This window comes from Vipera berus (assembly GCF_964194415.1).
Source record: "Vipera berus genome assembly, chromosome: 1".
In the NCBI taxonomy this organism is placed as follows: domain Eukaryota; kingdom Metazoa; phylum Chordata; class Lepidosauria; order Squamata; family Viperidae; genus Vipera; species Vipera berus.
Window position 1 is genome coordinate 28,264,906 of NC_138202.1, and position 15,235 is coordinate 28,280,140.

General features: G+C 34.1%; 1 protein-coding gene across 1 annotated transcript in view; it reads right to left on the reverse strand.

Annotated features, from left to right (window-relative positions):
- LOC308664632 (protein SIX6OS1) overlaps positions 1–15,235 on the reverse strand; it is a gene marked incomplete at both ends in the record, with an annotated part of 38,565 nt that overhangs the window by 17,365 nt on the left and 5,965 nt on the right. The window contains 5 exons of the mRNA XM_081322046.1: positions 2,553–2,665; positions 3,262–3,382; positions 4,493–4,535; positions 5,451–5,638; positions 6,524–6,613. Coding sequence (XP_081178172.1) covers positions 2,553–2,665; positions 3,262–3,382; positions 4,493–4,535; positions 5,451–5,638; positions 6,524–6,613 — 555 coding nt within the window. The remainder of the gene's footprint in view (positions 1–2,552; positions 2,666–3,261; positions 3,383–4,492; positions 4,536–5,450; positions 5,639–6,523; positions 6,614–15,235) is intronic.

The following is a 15,235-nucleotide window of genomic DNA, read 5'->3' on the forward strand; positions in this document are numbered from 1 at the left end:
TTTATCTTTTTTGATCGTTTTAAAGCAGCACGCGTCACCCTCTGTTCTCTGGGATCATCCAAAAGTGTTATAACTTGATCTCCTGCAGCACCATTCTCCTCTATCTGTCCATCTTCAGCCTCTTGATATTCTCCTTCTCCAGATCCCTTTGCAGCTTCCAGAAGTGTTAATGGGGTTGCTTTTAAAACATTATTGTAGAAATCACGCGCTTGCATCACAGTAACCAAACGGTACCTTTTACCTTCATACATCACCATCAACCCAGCTGGAATCTCCCATCTGAACCTTATATCTCGTTGCTTGAGCTCTTGCACCAGAAATGTAAAATCCTTCCGTCTCCTTAAAATCTTTGGAGGAATTTCTTTTTGAACCAGAACTTCTTGATCAGCAATCACGACTTTAGTATCATAGGCAGCTTGTATAACTTCATCTCTAATTTCTCTTTTTGCAAAATAAACCACCACATCTCTAGGCAGCTTTCTCTGTCTAGCAATCCATGAGTTCACACGATACACTTTATCCATACCTCCTTTTATTTCAGATGCTGGCTGATTCAATACCACTTCGAGAGCCTCAGAAACCAGCTGCTTTAAATCTTCCTTAATATTCTCCTTTAAACCTCTGATTCTAATGGCAAACTGCATCTGGAAATATTGAGCAAGACTCAATTCTCTATCCATTTTGTCTCTTAAATCTTCATTCTCCAATACTTTTGCTTCTAATATAGCATTCTTTTGAGTCAAATCTTTGACTTTTTCATCCAAATCTTCCACACATTCAGCCACTTTATACACTGAAGACAAAATGTCTACCTTCATCACGCTGTACTTCTGTTCCATCCTCTCTTCTATTCTCTCCTCCAATTTCTCCAATTTCTCCTCCATCTTTGCAAATTTATCACCCATTGATTGATTAATTGATTCCAAAAGTTTATCCAGAGCATCTCGTAAGTCCTTCGATGTCACTACATCAGGAGGATGTAATGCCTGCAATGATGATTGTTGCACCGGGGAAGTTCCAGCACTCCGAAGAATTTTAGGGGGAGGTTTAGCCGCCATCTTTTACTTTCAATTGTGACGCACTTTCACTTAGAGTTTAAAAAGTCCATCAAGCTCGAGAGTAGAATAAAATAATCCTCTTCACCTTTTCCTCTTGTACCGCTCTGCCTGCTCTTTTTATTCCATAGTCCTTCCTTCAGGCAGGGGTGGTCGCAGACGCCTGGCTCTGCTCCATAAAGTCAGGAGCAGAGGCGCTGGCCAGCTGGGAGCGACCCAGGCTACGGGGGAGTTCGATCCTTCGGCCGCCCAAGCTGCAAGCTCAGGCGGCCCCGGAGAACTCAACCCCTACCTGGGGCCTCACCCCCTCCTCTTCTCCCGAGGAGGGGGCTTCAAATTCGCCCGAACAGCTGATCGGCGCTGTTTCGGGCGAAAATCACTCAGCTGAGCCGCGGGCAGCCTGGGAAGGCTGTCTCCGTCGCCGCGCAGCCACCGGAAGTCAATGTACCCCAACTTTTGTTCTAGCTTCACTTTTTTTTTCTTTGTCTTTTGGTTTTATTCTTGGCTTGTTGTTCTTTTTAGCTTTAATTTGTTTAATTTTAGTCTCAGTATTTTCTTTTCAATGAAAAGGCAAAAAATATACATAAACGTAATGTTTTATAGCTAAATAATATCAGGATGCTATTATTTGAAAGGTTTAGTTTATTTTTAACAGTGTTTCTTCAAGTATTATCTACTTTTTTGCAATACTTTAAAATGGGAACAGAAGAGGGAACATAACAATATAAATTAGAGATACTATATTAAATACTAGTGTGGAGATGTCCTTTGACTATTAGAGCAAACATTATATGGAAAACCATGCTATTTCTTTGAGGGTTCATATGTTGCTTACTTTTTGTTGCTAGAGTGAATTCATGTTGTCTAGAAACTGTATTTGTTCTTTAAGTTGAGGTATTCCTTGTCTAGAGTGGTTATATAATTACTTATATTATATGAGGAGTCAGTCATCATTTGCTCCAAAACTGATTTGATCTAGGAGCCAACAGCAACCTCTTAGAACAGACACACCAGTGATGGGATTCAAATATGTGAACAACCGGTTCTCTGTGTGGATGCCGCTTCCGGAAGTCCATTCTGGTCCTGGGCAACAAAAAATTAGCTACTAGTTCTGCTGAAGTGGTGCCAACCGGCTGAATCCCACCACTGAGTCACACCTTTTCCCAGGATCACATAGCTACCCTTTTATACTTTTTAGGCAATGTAAGATGACTCCATTCCACTCTAAGGTAATCACTGCGAGGGAACTTTCACATTAGGAAACTATAATATAACCCTTTTTGCACTAGTCAACCTATGTGTAAATATTATATTGAAAATCTTTATTTAAACCTGTTAGAACAAAAATATATCTGCAAAATAGTAAGTAAAGCAGATACAATTTGTAATAGTATGAATTTGTAAGGGGGAAAGCTTCTGGACAGTAAAGATTTCAACATTCATTAACCTCTTTATAACTCATATTTTAATGTGATAAATTTGATTTTAAAATGCCACCTTTCATCAAAATCCTTCTTTCTTTCTTGATTTTTTGCTCTTTCCTCTATCACATTAGAATCCTCTTCCATCTGTTCAGTATGCTTTTGATCTTCTGTAACATTGCCTAAATGCTAAAAGATAAAACGCATTTATTTTGTGCAAATGTTTTGTTTATTTTTATCCCATCTTTATTACATTTATAAATAACTCAAGATAGCGAGCATACCTAATCTTCCTTCCTTTCTCAAAAAACCAAAGCAAAAACCTTACCCTGTTAGTTACAGAGCTAATCTGAAGTCACTTATTTTTGTCTAACTTTCCATGCGTACGTGCACAAGCCAAATAGTCTTTGACTTTTCTCCTGGCAGAATGTACTTAACTAGGTGTTAGGCTTCACCTATCCCTATAATATATTTCTTATAAATACATTTCCTTTCTGTTATAGTTATAGTTATTCATTAATCACTGCTTAGATTAAATTCCCACCTTCAGAAATACTTCATACACTCCAATCTCTAATACAGGGATGTCAAACTGCTGGCCCATGGGCCGGTTGCATCATGTGGAGGCCGCACCCACCCCAGCTCCGGCAATGCGAAAAAAGTCACAATACGTCATGACACATCACGTGAGGGGGCGAGTTTGACACCTGTGCTCTAATACATTACTTTTCCACTGTGATCTGATGCAGTGACATGTTCACACAGACTGCAACATAAGCACTTACCTCTTTGAAGTAGTTCATTTTCTTTTCTAGCTCTTTTGCAGTTTTGACAAGTTCAGCTGATTGCTGTTTGAGAACTGCTGCATGAGTAAGAGTTTCCTTTGTGTTCTGCTGCAGAGAAGCACTTTCATATGTTAAGGAATCAATAAAACACACACTTTAACATTCAAATAAAAACCTAAAAAGGAGCCACAATTCTGCTCATAGTTATGTTCATTTTCATTTAAATACCTGAAATCAATGAATTGATTCTCCATAATTTGAATAGTTTTATTCTCCATCCAAATTTACCAGTTTGTGACTAACATCTTGATGAATCATTTGTTAGCCCCCCAAAGTATACAATATAAGACACATTCAAATCTATATTTAAAAATGCTAGCTTGTAACTAACATGAAACACATTGTGTTAATTTCATATAGCATTTTAATTATGTGAAATTGACTTCCAACAATTGGTCCTAGTATTTCAAATTAAATTGAGGATTAGGCTACAGTGCAGTCTAGTGGCCATGGTATAATTTGTATATTAAATGCTCAAACGTTTAGAAAACATTACATAAAACATTTGAAAACATGAAGTTCTGCTAGCTTCTATAAATCTGGGACCAAGTTAGTGATGTTAATTCCATTTCAAATAAAACATGAAATAAAATTGCATTAATGTATTGAATGCATGTACACTGGTATTATACTCTGATAGAATGGTATCCAGGAATAAAACAAATTACTCTGCTCTTGTGTAATCCCTCCTCAAATCTCCAAATTGGTTCATTGGACTGAGGGAGCTACTGAAACAAAACTAGAGAGACATATAGGGGGAGAGATGAAGAATAGTGAGGGCATAAGTCTATTTTTAGACATAGGCTATAAGCTAAATTTGCTTTAAATTCTATCCCCAAATTTTAAGATGCACTATGACGTATAATGGAAGGATAACAATTTACATTTAGTAGTTCTAAAAATAATATATAACTAATTATTATGATAGTCTTTTATTTAACTAAGTAGAATCATTTTAAACCAAATTTAAACTAGTATTTCCTATATCCCTATATGGAGCTTGATTACAATTACGTATCCTGAATGTATGAGCATTGTCCACAATTACTTCTCCTCATTCTAATTTAGTTAGTTTCTTAAATGGCAAAATACATTAATGCTACATGTGCTTTTCAATTGGCATAACAGCTTGCAACTATCATGATAGAATCAATAGGAGTTGAATGGATACATATGTGTTGCCCATGAAGAAAGTGACTGAAAGGGACCAGGTTCTGGAAAAAAGATGGTAATGAATTAATCTCATAACTGTTCTGCTTCTTATTAAACAGAAAAGAAGGAAAACTGTCCAAGTTGTTTATTCTAGTGTTCTAGTAGAAATAGTTATTAATAATAGTAATAGTAGCAATATTAGTTAATACACCCGTTTATGATTTTGCTCACATAGCAGTTTTAGGGAGTGGGTGAGGGTTATTGCTATTGCTATCAGGAACCACAATTCCTTCCTAATGTACTAAAAATCATTTTGAAAGCTACCACCATCAATCTAGTTTCTATGAATTTGTGTCATAGCAACACAATATTCATGATATTCAGGTATACATCTTTTAATCATTGTTGTCCCATCTCTTCTTTTATTAAGATAATCTTTTTTTAGCACATTCAGTATATGAATTTTGCTAATTCCTTCCAATTTTAGTTAAACCTAAATTTTATGTCTCAGAACAATTCTACTTCATGCCAATCCTGTCCAGTTTTCTTCTTTTTTTCTTAGTTTTGGGAGATGTACATAGATACATTTATGCATACTTACAAACCTCATGGTATCTTGGAAAAAATGTAACATTAGAAACCCAAATCAGCAGTTCTAGAAAGTGTTTATGAACTGAATATGTAAAGATTAAGTTTATGAGAATGAAAAAATAATTAATCTATGTATAAAATACAGTATTAATCCAAATAAGTATAGTCTTTAAAAAAAAGCAAACAGACACATTAAGCATAATATGACAGGTTTCAGAATAATGCAATCTTTATCAATAGCTTTTAATTTCAGGGGGAAATGCCATTTCAAATATGCCCATAAGGGAAAATATTCTGAAACAATAATTTAACTTTTATGTTTATTTTAACTCATAGTCTAAGGACTCTGCATAAATGAAATTAAAATTAATTAAAGCATATTTTACTGTGAAGATCTATCAGTTCAGCTTCTTTCTGCTTAAGTAATTTGGAATTTTGTTGAACTTGATCTTGAATTTCTTCATATTCTTTTTTTTCACGATAATATTCTTGGGCAATTGTAGTTTCTAAATATTTTGCTTGGTGCTGCCTGAAAACTTCTTGATATTGATTCATATAATCCTGGTACATTTTTCTTTTAAAACAAGAAAATACAGTCATTTTTCACTGGTGATTAATTGTATTTTCAAAAGATTAGCACATTTTACAATATACACTCTGTTCAACTAAAGTTTTGCAACATTAACACCATATGCTATTATTTAATTAACTGTGAATATTTCTGACAATTTGTATTTATTACTAATACATATTATTACTATTAACCATCTGTGGCATCCTATTTAAATGCCCATGAAAATATACTTTATATTGTTCTCAATTGTACTTTTCACTTCTATTTACTAATGAACAGAACATCAAATTATTCATAATATAACCATCTCTAATCATTTAACAAAATATGATTAGTAAATCACTGGATATAAAATAGATAATTGGACATTGCTCTTCAGCTCTCAGATTCCTAAAAGGCAGATTATGCATCATGAATACAGTCTGCCAAAAGACTGTATTCCTATTGCCAAAAGATGTAAGGCTGTAATTTCAATATTCTTTTTCCATAATGTGGGTTTGTAAATCACCCTTTCCCCTTAAAATAATATTTTATATTATTTCAGAATAATTCTGTCATTGATTGATTTGGTCTTATGTATTCAATCTTTTAACACTGTAGTGTGTGTGTGTGTGTGTGTGTGTGTATATATATACACACACACACACACACACACACACACTACAGTGTTAAAAGATTGAATACATTATATATATATATATATATATATATATATATATATATATATATATATATATATATATATATATATATATATATATATATTAATTTAATAAAAATATATTTGATTTGAAAAACTCTATACTATTCTGGTTAGTAAACATAATACAGATATTTAAGTCATAATATGAAATGTCTTTCAAATGTTCAGATGTCTTTGCATACTTGTCTTTTTCTGTTGCTTCTTGGTAATTCTGAAGTTCTTTCTGTAAATATTCTTCATGTTTTTTCAAAATAACATATGTTGGTTTCCATCTAGATCAGTAAGTTTAAAATAATAATAATTATCTATTTGTTGAGCCAGCATAAGAACTGTCCGAAGTATCAAAGCTATAATATAATTATCTCTGAACTCTTTCCAGTGTCTCAAGATTTTTTTCACAATATAAAAAAGACGTTGAGACAATGGAAAGAGTGCAGAAAAGAGCAACAAGGATGATTAGTAACTGGAGGCTAAGAATGGTTGCAGGAATTGGGTATGTCTAGTCTAGTGAAAAGAAGGACTAAGGAAGACATGATAGCAGTGTTCTAAATTTTTAAGAGGTTGCCACAAAGAAGAGAGGGTCAACCTATTTTCCAAAGCATCAGAAGGCAAGAAAAGGAACAATGGATGGAAATTAATCAAAGAGAGAAGCAAACTAGAACTAAGGAGAAATTTCCTAAAGGTGAGAACAATTAACCAGTGGAATGCCTTGCCTTCAAAAATTGTGGGTGCCCCATCTCTGGATGCTTTTAAGAAGAGACTGGGCAACTACTTGTCTGAAATTATATAGGGTCTCTTGCTCAAACAGTGAGTTGGACTAAATGACCTCTAAGGTCTCTTCCAATTCTGTTATTTGTTCTAGTGCAATGCATTTTTGAATGACAAGTTAAATGTTATCAATTTACTATTTTCCCTTTTTACTTTTAACTGCTTTATCTTGATTATGCCTCCAATATTGCAAACATTCTTCAAAGGAAAATTGTTTCAAACCTTTGATGATTTGAGTTACATTACTCTGCATATTTTCAGCTTTGTACAATTTCGTTTAGATGCAATCTGGAAGCAATTTTAAGGAGTGCAAGCAGATATGACATCATTGCATAAATGTCATGACTGACATATTTGTAACATGTATTGTGACATAATAGCATAATTGCATTATTATGTGATGATGTCATTGATCTCTTGGCATCATTTAGACATCACTGTGTTATTATAGACAATTGTTTTTATTGATTTTCAGTGATTTTCAGAATTTTTCCAGTGAAGAGAAGAATAAAGTAAAAAGAAAACCATAAAAATGGTTTATATAAATAAATATTATATACAATATACTTACATGTTACAGTTCTCTTTATTGGTATTATTTTGTCTGCATAAGCTAAGAATTGCTTCCTCACTTTTATTTATTTCTTCATGTAGGTGGCAGATTTCACTCTTTTCCTTCAAAATGTTTGCAGTATATACTGAAAATAATTTTTTATGTTGGTATATAAAGACTTTAAGATTGAAACAAATACTTTGTGACATAGCATAGACATGAACTTCTGTTCCCAACCACAGTGACACCAAAATGACAAAGCTTATTTTGTGAAATGATAAAGTATCTCTAGCATTTCATATTTGTATTATGATATCACATGCAGATACGTAAGAGAGAAAATTGCAAGGGAGAAAATAACTAAAGTGATAATAGATCTACGATATTGGAAGGCAGAAATAAAGCTGCTATGGGAAAAGTAGTAAGAATATGAAATATTCTATAATATTAAATATTCATGAAATATTAAATATTCAAAATTAAACTCAGTCTGCAAAAGTAAAAATAAATCCATGAATTAAGCCATGGCATGATGTTTTGCTATAATATTACATCCTTTTTATATATTCATAAAATATACTCACGCTGTATCTGTTGTCTTTCATATTCCTTTGAGTAAGATGCTTGTTCAAGCTGAAAAACTGAAGAAGATATATACATGTTTTGTATTGATATAAATAAAATTTAAATGTAAAAAAGAAATATGCATTTTCAGTCATAGTTTGGTCAATTTTTATTGCCATTCTATATGAATTTAAGTAGGTGAATCATAGTATGCAATTTTCCCTATTTATTCTGGCTCTAATTGTGTATCTCCAAATTACTTTTACTATTACAGTTTATAATTATTTTTCTTGCTTACAGCATCCCCTTGTAATATCCATTTTAATAGGCCAGAAGGCAAAATAATAGAAATAGTAGCAGGAAAAAGCAAATTGAAAATGAGAAGTAATAGAAGAGTTCAGGGCTAACAGATCTGATCTGCAAATATCTGAATGATCTTTAGTTGTAATTTCTTAAACCATTGTCTGCATCAAGAAATACTTTGGTGAGACTATAACTAGTGACATTTCTGTGTAATGTTACATCCTCTCATAAAGAGATTATATAAAGGCCATCTGTACAATTAATTCAGATAATTCTAAAATTTTGAATACCTGGGATAAAAAGTTACAAATTTCTTTTAGTAACTATTTTTTAGGATGAAACTTTCCAACCTACCAAGTTGTAGCAGCAGTTTGTCCAGATTGCTTAAGAGAGTGTCGGCCATTTTGCAACCTAAATTTAAAAGCAGAGAATCACTCAAATAATATTTGTTTTATTGTTTGTTGATTTATTCTAATTCTTATATTCAAACTTATTCATTAATAATTGTTATAATCATTATTCCCAATGTAAGCTTTTATGAGGGGGTAATTTACAAATAACAGCAAAGATGCAAAATTTCAAGAAAGGCACTAAAGAGAACACAGAAGTTAGAAATCTGTAGAGATTTGAGATTAGAGATCTGACAGGCAGGCTCCAAACTTTCAAGAGGAAAGTGTTAACAGATTTTTGGGGTACCTAGGATACCCCAACTTTTTGTCAATATATTAAATCAGTTTCTGAAAATTATAGAAGATTTATTATATAAGCAACAGCTATAGGTTTCAGGTGGGAGGTAAGCTGATATGTAGGCACGCTATCAATGTTCTGACTCATGAAAATAGCCATCATATTCTGAGTGAAGCCTTTCCCCACTGTGATATGAATCAAAAGGTAAAATTAATAAATACTTTGTTTCCCCCAAAATAAGATCCAACTGGAAAATAAGCCCTAGCATGATTTTTCAAGACACTTGTAATATAAAATAAAGCCCCCAAAATAAGCCCCAGGATTGTCAACCAGATGGACTCATTTTAGTACCGTATTTCTCTGAAAATAAGACCTTACCAGGAAATAAGCCCTAATGCATCTTTTGGAGCATTACTCAATAGTTGAATTGAATTGTACTAAAGAGATGTGGATCTCATGGCTGATTGTTCAAAATGTTTTGGTCTTCAAATATTTTAACTTCCAAGCATCTTTTCAAAGTGCCTAACTTGAAACAAATTACATGCTTTAGCGTTTTGTACCAAACATGATATTTTTTGTATAGACAAGACTGTGTTCCAATGTCTCTTTCTTCTTTACTGATAGATTGTTATTTGTCTTATTTTTTATACATGAGTTTAAGGTGCTTCCTCATATTTTCCCCTTAACAACATGAGTTGAGATTTGGTCTGTTTGATTTCTCCTCCAACTTTGTTTTCAGTTGTATAAGTATATTAACAGAGAATTCAAAAAGGGAAAACATTTGTACACACCAATCTATACAAACATTATTTGAGGGGAAGATGGTGCTTCCCCCACCCTCTTACTTCAGTTCTAATATCCTACTAACTTCCCTCCCTATAATAAAAAATAAAAAAATATTTATAAGTAAATAATTATTTTTATTTATAAATAAAAATAAATATTCCACCAGAATAAAAAAGCTGGCATGTAAAGCAATTTTGCAGCTTTAAAATAGTTTCATCTATCACACTTCCACAAATGCAAGCTTGTTCAAGTTTCTATTTCCCATTTTCCTCAGCCAGACCCCTCAGCAGCTTTTCTCCAGCCTCTTCCTCTCCCCTTCCTCTCTCCCAACTGTAGCTGGGAAAGCAAATATTTAAGGAATAAGTATTGGAAACACCGAGGGCTGCAATCAGAAAGAAATCCATATATTTTGGGCAGCAGAAGCAAATTTTCCCCCTCACTTTAAAAATGAAGGCTTCTTAGCTTTTAAAGAGTGCAGTCAGGGGTCCTCAGGGTGTAATATAGCAACAGTTCAGTGATTGGCTGCTAGGCCTTTGACTTTGTCCAATAACATTCAGTAACTGCTCTGGCAGGAGAGGAACAGGGAGGAGCCTTTTGAAAAGGAGTTGGATCAGTGGTGGGATTTAGCCAGTTTGCACCAGTTCGGTAGAACTGGTAGCTAATTTTTAGTTGCCCAGACCCAGAATGGACTTCCGGAAGCAGCATCCACACAGAGAACCACTTGTTCACATATTTGAATCCCACCACTGAGTTGGGTTGAAGGCAAGAAAAGATTAGATTAGAGTCCTTATTATTCTCATTTTCTAAAGTTACCAGGTAAATCAAAATAGCAATAGCACTTATATACTGCTCACATAGTGCTCTACATCTCTTTCTGGGCAGTTTACAAATGTCAGCACATTGCCCCCAACAATCTGAGTCCTCATTTTACCAACCTCAGAAGAATGGAAGACTGAATCAACCTTGAGCCAGTCAGGATCGAACTCCTAGCAGTGGGTAAAGTCAGCCTGTAAATACTACAGTCTAACCATTGCATCATCACGGCTCCTAGATTATTAGTTTCTAGATCTGTTTTATTTGATGGTATGTTTCTCAATTCTCTACTGATAGTCTTTGTTTAGCTATCACAATTAGGACCAGCAACTTGATCTTTAAGCAAAACAATTGCTAAGTGAAACCAGATTGTGCTTATGATCTTACTTCGGGTTTCCTTTGCTTTATAAACTAGGGAAGATTGTAAATATGAAGATTGATCATACAGTTATTTATTAATCACTGTTGTAAATATGAACGGTCACTAAATGAGGCAGTTGCTAAATAAGGACTACCTATATCTTATTTGAGTTCTGTCTTATGGATACAAATCCTATGAATAAGGAAGTAATTGGGAATAGTTAATAAACTTCTTTGAGGGTTGTTCAGAACCTTCTTGTATTTCAAGGGAAGAGAAGGAGCCACCTCACAAATACATTTGCAAACAGAACAGTCTATTTTTAAAATTTATTCTTTGTTTTTAAAATAATGACAAAAAGATGCAAAAATATATTTTTAAAAAGTGAAAAAAAGAAAAAGAAAAAAGGTGTAATATATCATCTTAGCTATTAATAGTTACAATTTGATAGTTACTTGATGCAATTATTCAAATACATTTCTAATACATTGATATAACTATAATTTTAACTGTAGTTTATATAAGCGAGTCCCACATTTCATTGCATTTGTCCATACAAAGTCTATGTCCTGGGCAATCTACTCATAGGTGGCAGACAATCAGGTCTTCAATCCATTGGGTCAGTGGTGGGATTCAAATATGTGAACAACAGGTTCTCTGTGTGGATGCCGCTTCCAAAAGTCCATTCTGGGCCTGGGCAACAAAAAAATTAGCTATGGTTCTGCCGAACTGGTGCGAACTGGCTGAATTCCACCACTGCATTGGGTGAAAGAGGCCATACATTTATCTTTCCAATAATGCAATATTAGTCTTTTGGCTATGGTGAGGGCACATAGAATCCATTTACATTATCCGGTTGTCAGATTCCAGGTAGTAAGTATGTAGCTATACTCTGAAAAAAATTGGCTTATGTGATAAATATTTTTTTTAATTCTGAATTACAGGGTCTAGTGTTTGACCCAGACAGGAATAAACCACAGGGAAAAAAGTCTTCCAGAACTTTGAGAGAAAACTACAGTGGTTATCATTCATTTTAATGTATTGTTTTGTCACCTTTAAAGTCTTTTATGGTTCTGAATCTCTAGGGTCGTTATTTCCGAATATCATCTGCATTCCCAATTAGTTTGAGTTGGGTGGTCACACTCCAGTTCCTTCTCTTAGGAACTGCTTTTTGCAGTTATAGACCATTTGCTCTGAACTAGCTTGCCTCAAAAGGGACGTGGTGGCTCAGTGGGTTGGGACGCTGAGCTTGTCGATCAGAAGGTCGGCAGTTTGGCGGGTCAAATCCCGAGTGCTGCGTAACAGAGTGAGCGCCTGTTACTCGTCCCAGCTTCTGCCAACCTAGCAGTTCGAAAGCACGTAAAAATGCAAGTAGAAAATAGGGACCACTACGGTGGGAAGGTAACAGCGTTCCGTGCGCCTTTGGCGTCTAGTCATGCCAACCACATGATCACGGAGACGTCCTTGGACAAACGCTGGCTCTTTGGCTTTGAAACGGAGATGAGCACCAGCCCCTAGAGTTGGAAACGACTAGCATGCATGTGCGGGGGAACCTTTACCTTTACCTTTTTTTTTAGCTTGCCTCAGGACACCATAATGGCTCCTTTCCTCCGGTTTTTAGAAAGTCTGTTGAAATATGGCAGTTTCATTAGGTCCCAGAGGTTGGGATGTTAAAATTGCTCCCTCTGGTGAAGAATGTTTTTTTTTTAATTTTTGATCCTTTGATTATGAAATTCCTGTCTGTTCACTTGCTTCTTTTTCTTTCGCTAAGGAAATAATAATAATAATAATAATAATAATAATAATAATAATAATAATAATAATAATAATAATAATAAGAATAAGAAGAAGAAGAAGAAGAAGAAGAAGAAGAAGAAGAAGAAGAAGTAGTAGTTGGAAGGGACCTTGGAGGTCATCTAGTCCAACCCCCTGCTCAGGCAGGAAACCCTATACCATTTCAGACAAACGGCTGTCCGGTCTCTTCTTAAAAACTTCCAGTGTTGGAGCATTCACAGCTTCTGGTGGCAGGTTGTTCCACTGGTTAATTGTTCTAACTGTCAGGACGTTTCTCCTTAGTTCTAGGTTGCTTCTCTCCTTGACTAGTTTCCATCCGTTGCTTCTTGTCCTGCTTTCAGGTGCTTTGGAGAATAGCTTGGCTCCCTCTTCTTTGTGGCAGCCCCTGAGATATTGGAACACTGCTATCATCTCAACCCTCAGCCTTCTCTTCATTAAACTACATATGTTTTATTATTATTTATATCACTTTGTTCCATTGTTTATATCTGAATTTATGACGTTGAGCAATATCCTTCACTCAGAGTCAGCTTTAGTTGAAACAGCTTAAAAGCTTTTTTAAAATACACTGTATCTTACTAATTTTCTACAAAAGATAAAAAATAAAAAAGAATTTATTAAAAAGGGAAAACATAGGGGAAGGCAAAGTGCAAAAGAATAAAAAAAACTAAACAGAAATAAAGACAGAATAGTTTCCAACTTTCTTCGATAGTTACAAATATAAACAAATTAATATTTAATCTAAAATTTGATAATACTCAAGATTTCTATAATCATAAACAATTCTAATTGTCAAATCCCAAAATTAATATCATTTCTTTTGGTTACTAGCAAAATGTCCACAAGTGTTTTCCACTTAGAAACAAGGTAGCAGCTTAAAAGCCTTGTAAATAAATAAATAAAACAGTACTTGAGACAATGAAAGCACACTGAATTGCCTTGCTTCCCCAACACATTTTCCCTAATTCAGAACTTTCAAAGAAAAGCAATCAAGATACTCCATCTGCTGGAGAACTTGTGCAGCATATTTGCAAGGAAATACATTGGTAGCCAATACACAAGGAGACTCCTTTGTAAATACTATAAACATTGTATTTGTTTCTTTGTTTGTAAAATTTATTGGCCACATATCTTACCACAGGGTAATTCCAGGTGGCCTACAATCTAAAAAAAGTTAAAACTATACAAAAGCTAAAGCACATAAATCACATACTCTGAAGATCCAAATACTTGGCCCAATGAAAATATGGGGAGGGCGGAAGCAGGATGGGGGGGGGGAGGACAAGGATCTGTTTTTAATCTATCAATCACCTCCACCTTGATGCTCCCCTATTGGAGCCCATTCTATTTCTACTGTATTAGTAAAATACAATTAGGTATTTAGGCAGAAGACCAAAACTAAATATTGCAAATACTTTTCAATAGTAATATTAGAAAATTATTTTTTGCCAAACCATTGCATGTGGGAAAGGCAATAGATCCATTACCAAAATGGCCATTTACTGCAGGGTTTTTGGTTAGATGTTTTATTTTATTTTATTATTGTTACATTTTAACACTTTTACTGTAAAGGAAGTGAAAGCTGCTTAGAGTCCTGTTGGATTGGAGCAGCATATAAACCTCAGTAAATAAATATTTTTTTTATAAAGAACCAAATGAAATACAATAGACTGTTTGATTGCTGGACTGAGAAAATGGAAAGCAAATGAAAGATGAGATAGTCAGGGTGACTTTGGAAAGGATTACAAGTGTATTTGGAGTGTACCACAGTGCAATATTCTGTTATGCAGGGCCTATTTGTAATTTTATATAATTGGAATGTAAACCTAACGAAGCCATCTCAATATGTTTTATTGTCTTAAGATAGTGTATCACATAAATGAATGAACCAAATCTGGAAAAGCATGATATTTGTCATATATGAATCCTTCTACTGTTTTGCAGGATTGTTGTTATTGCATTTACAGTTTATTAGTTTTTATAGTGAAAGTTGTACACAATTATAAGACAGCCCAAGTTGTTACATGCTCTTTTATTGGTTCATATTTATTTTGCTATCTCAGGCAATCTCAGATTGCTTATGCAATCACATTAGAACAATTATAGACATTTCAGAAACTACAATCCATACTCAGACCTTGTATATAGAATTAGTTTGCTAATTAATATTATTTCAGTGCATGTCCAAGTAATAAACTATTATTTTCTGAAACTAAGATAGCATTTAGCCTTTAATTGATATTTGATTCATTGGTCTCCTTCTACAAT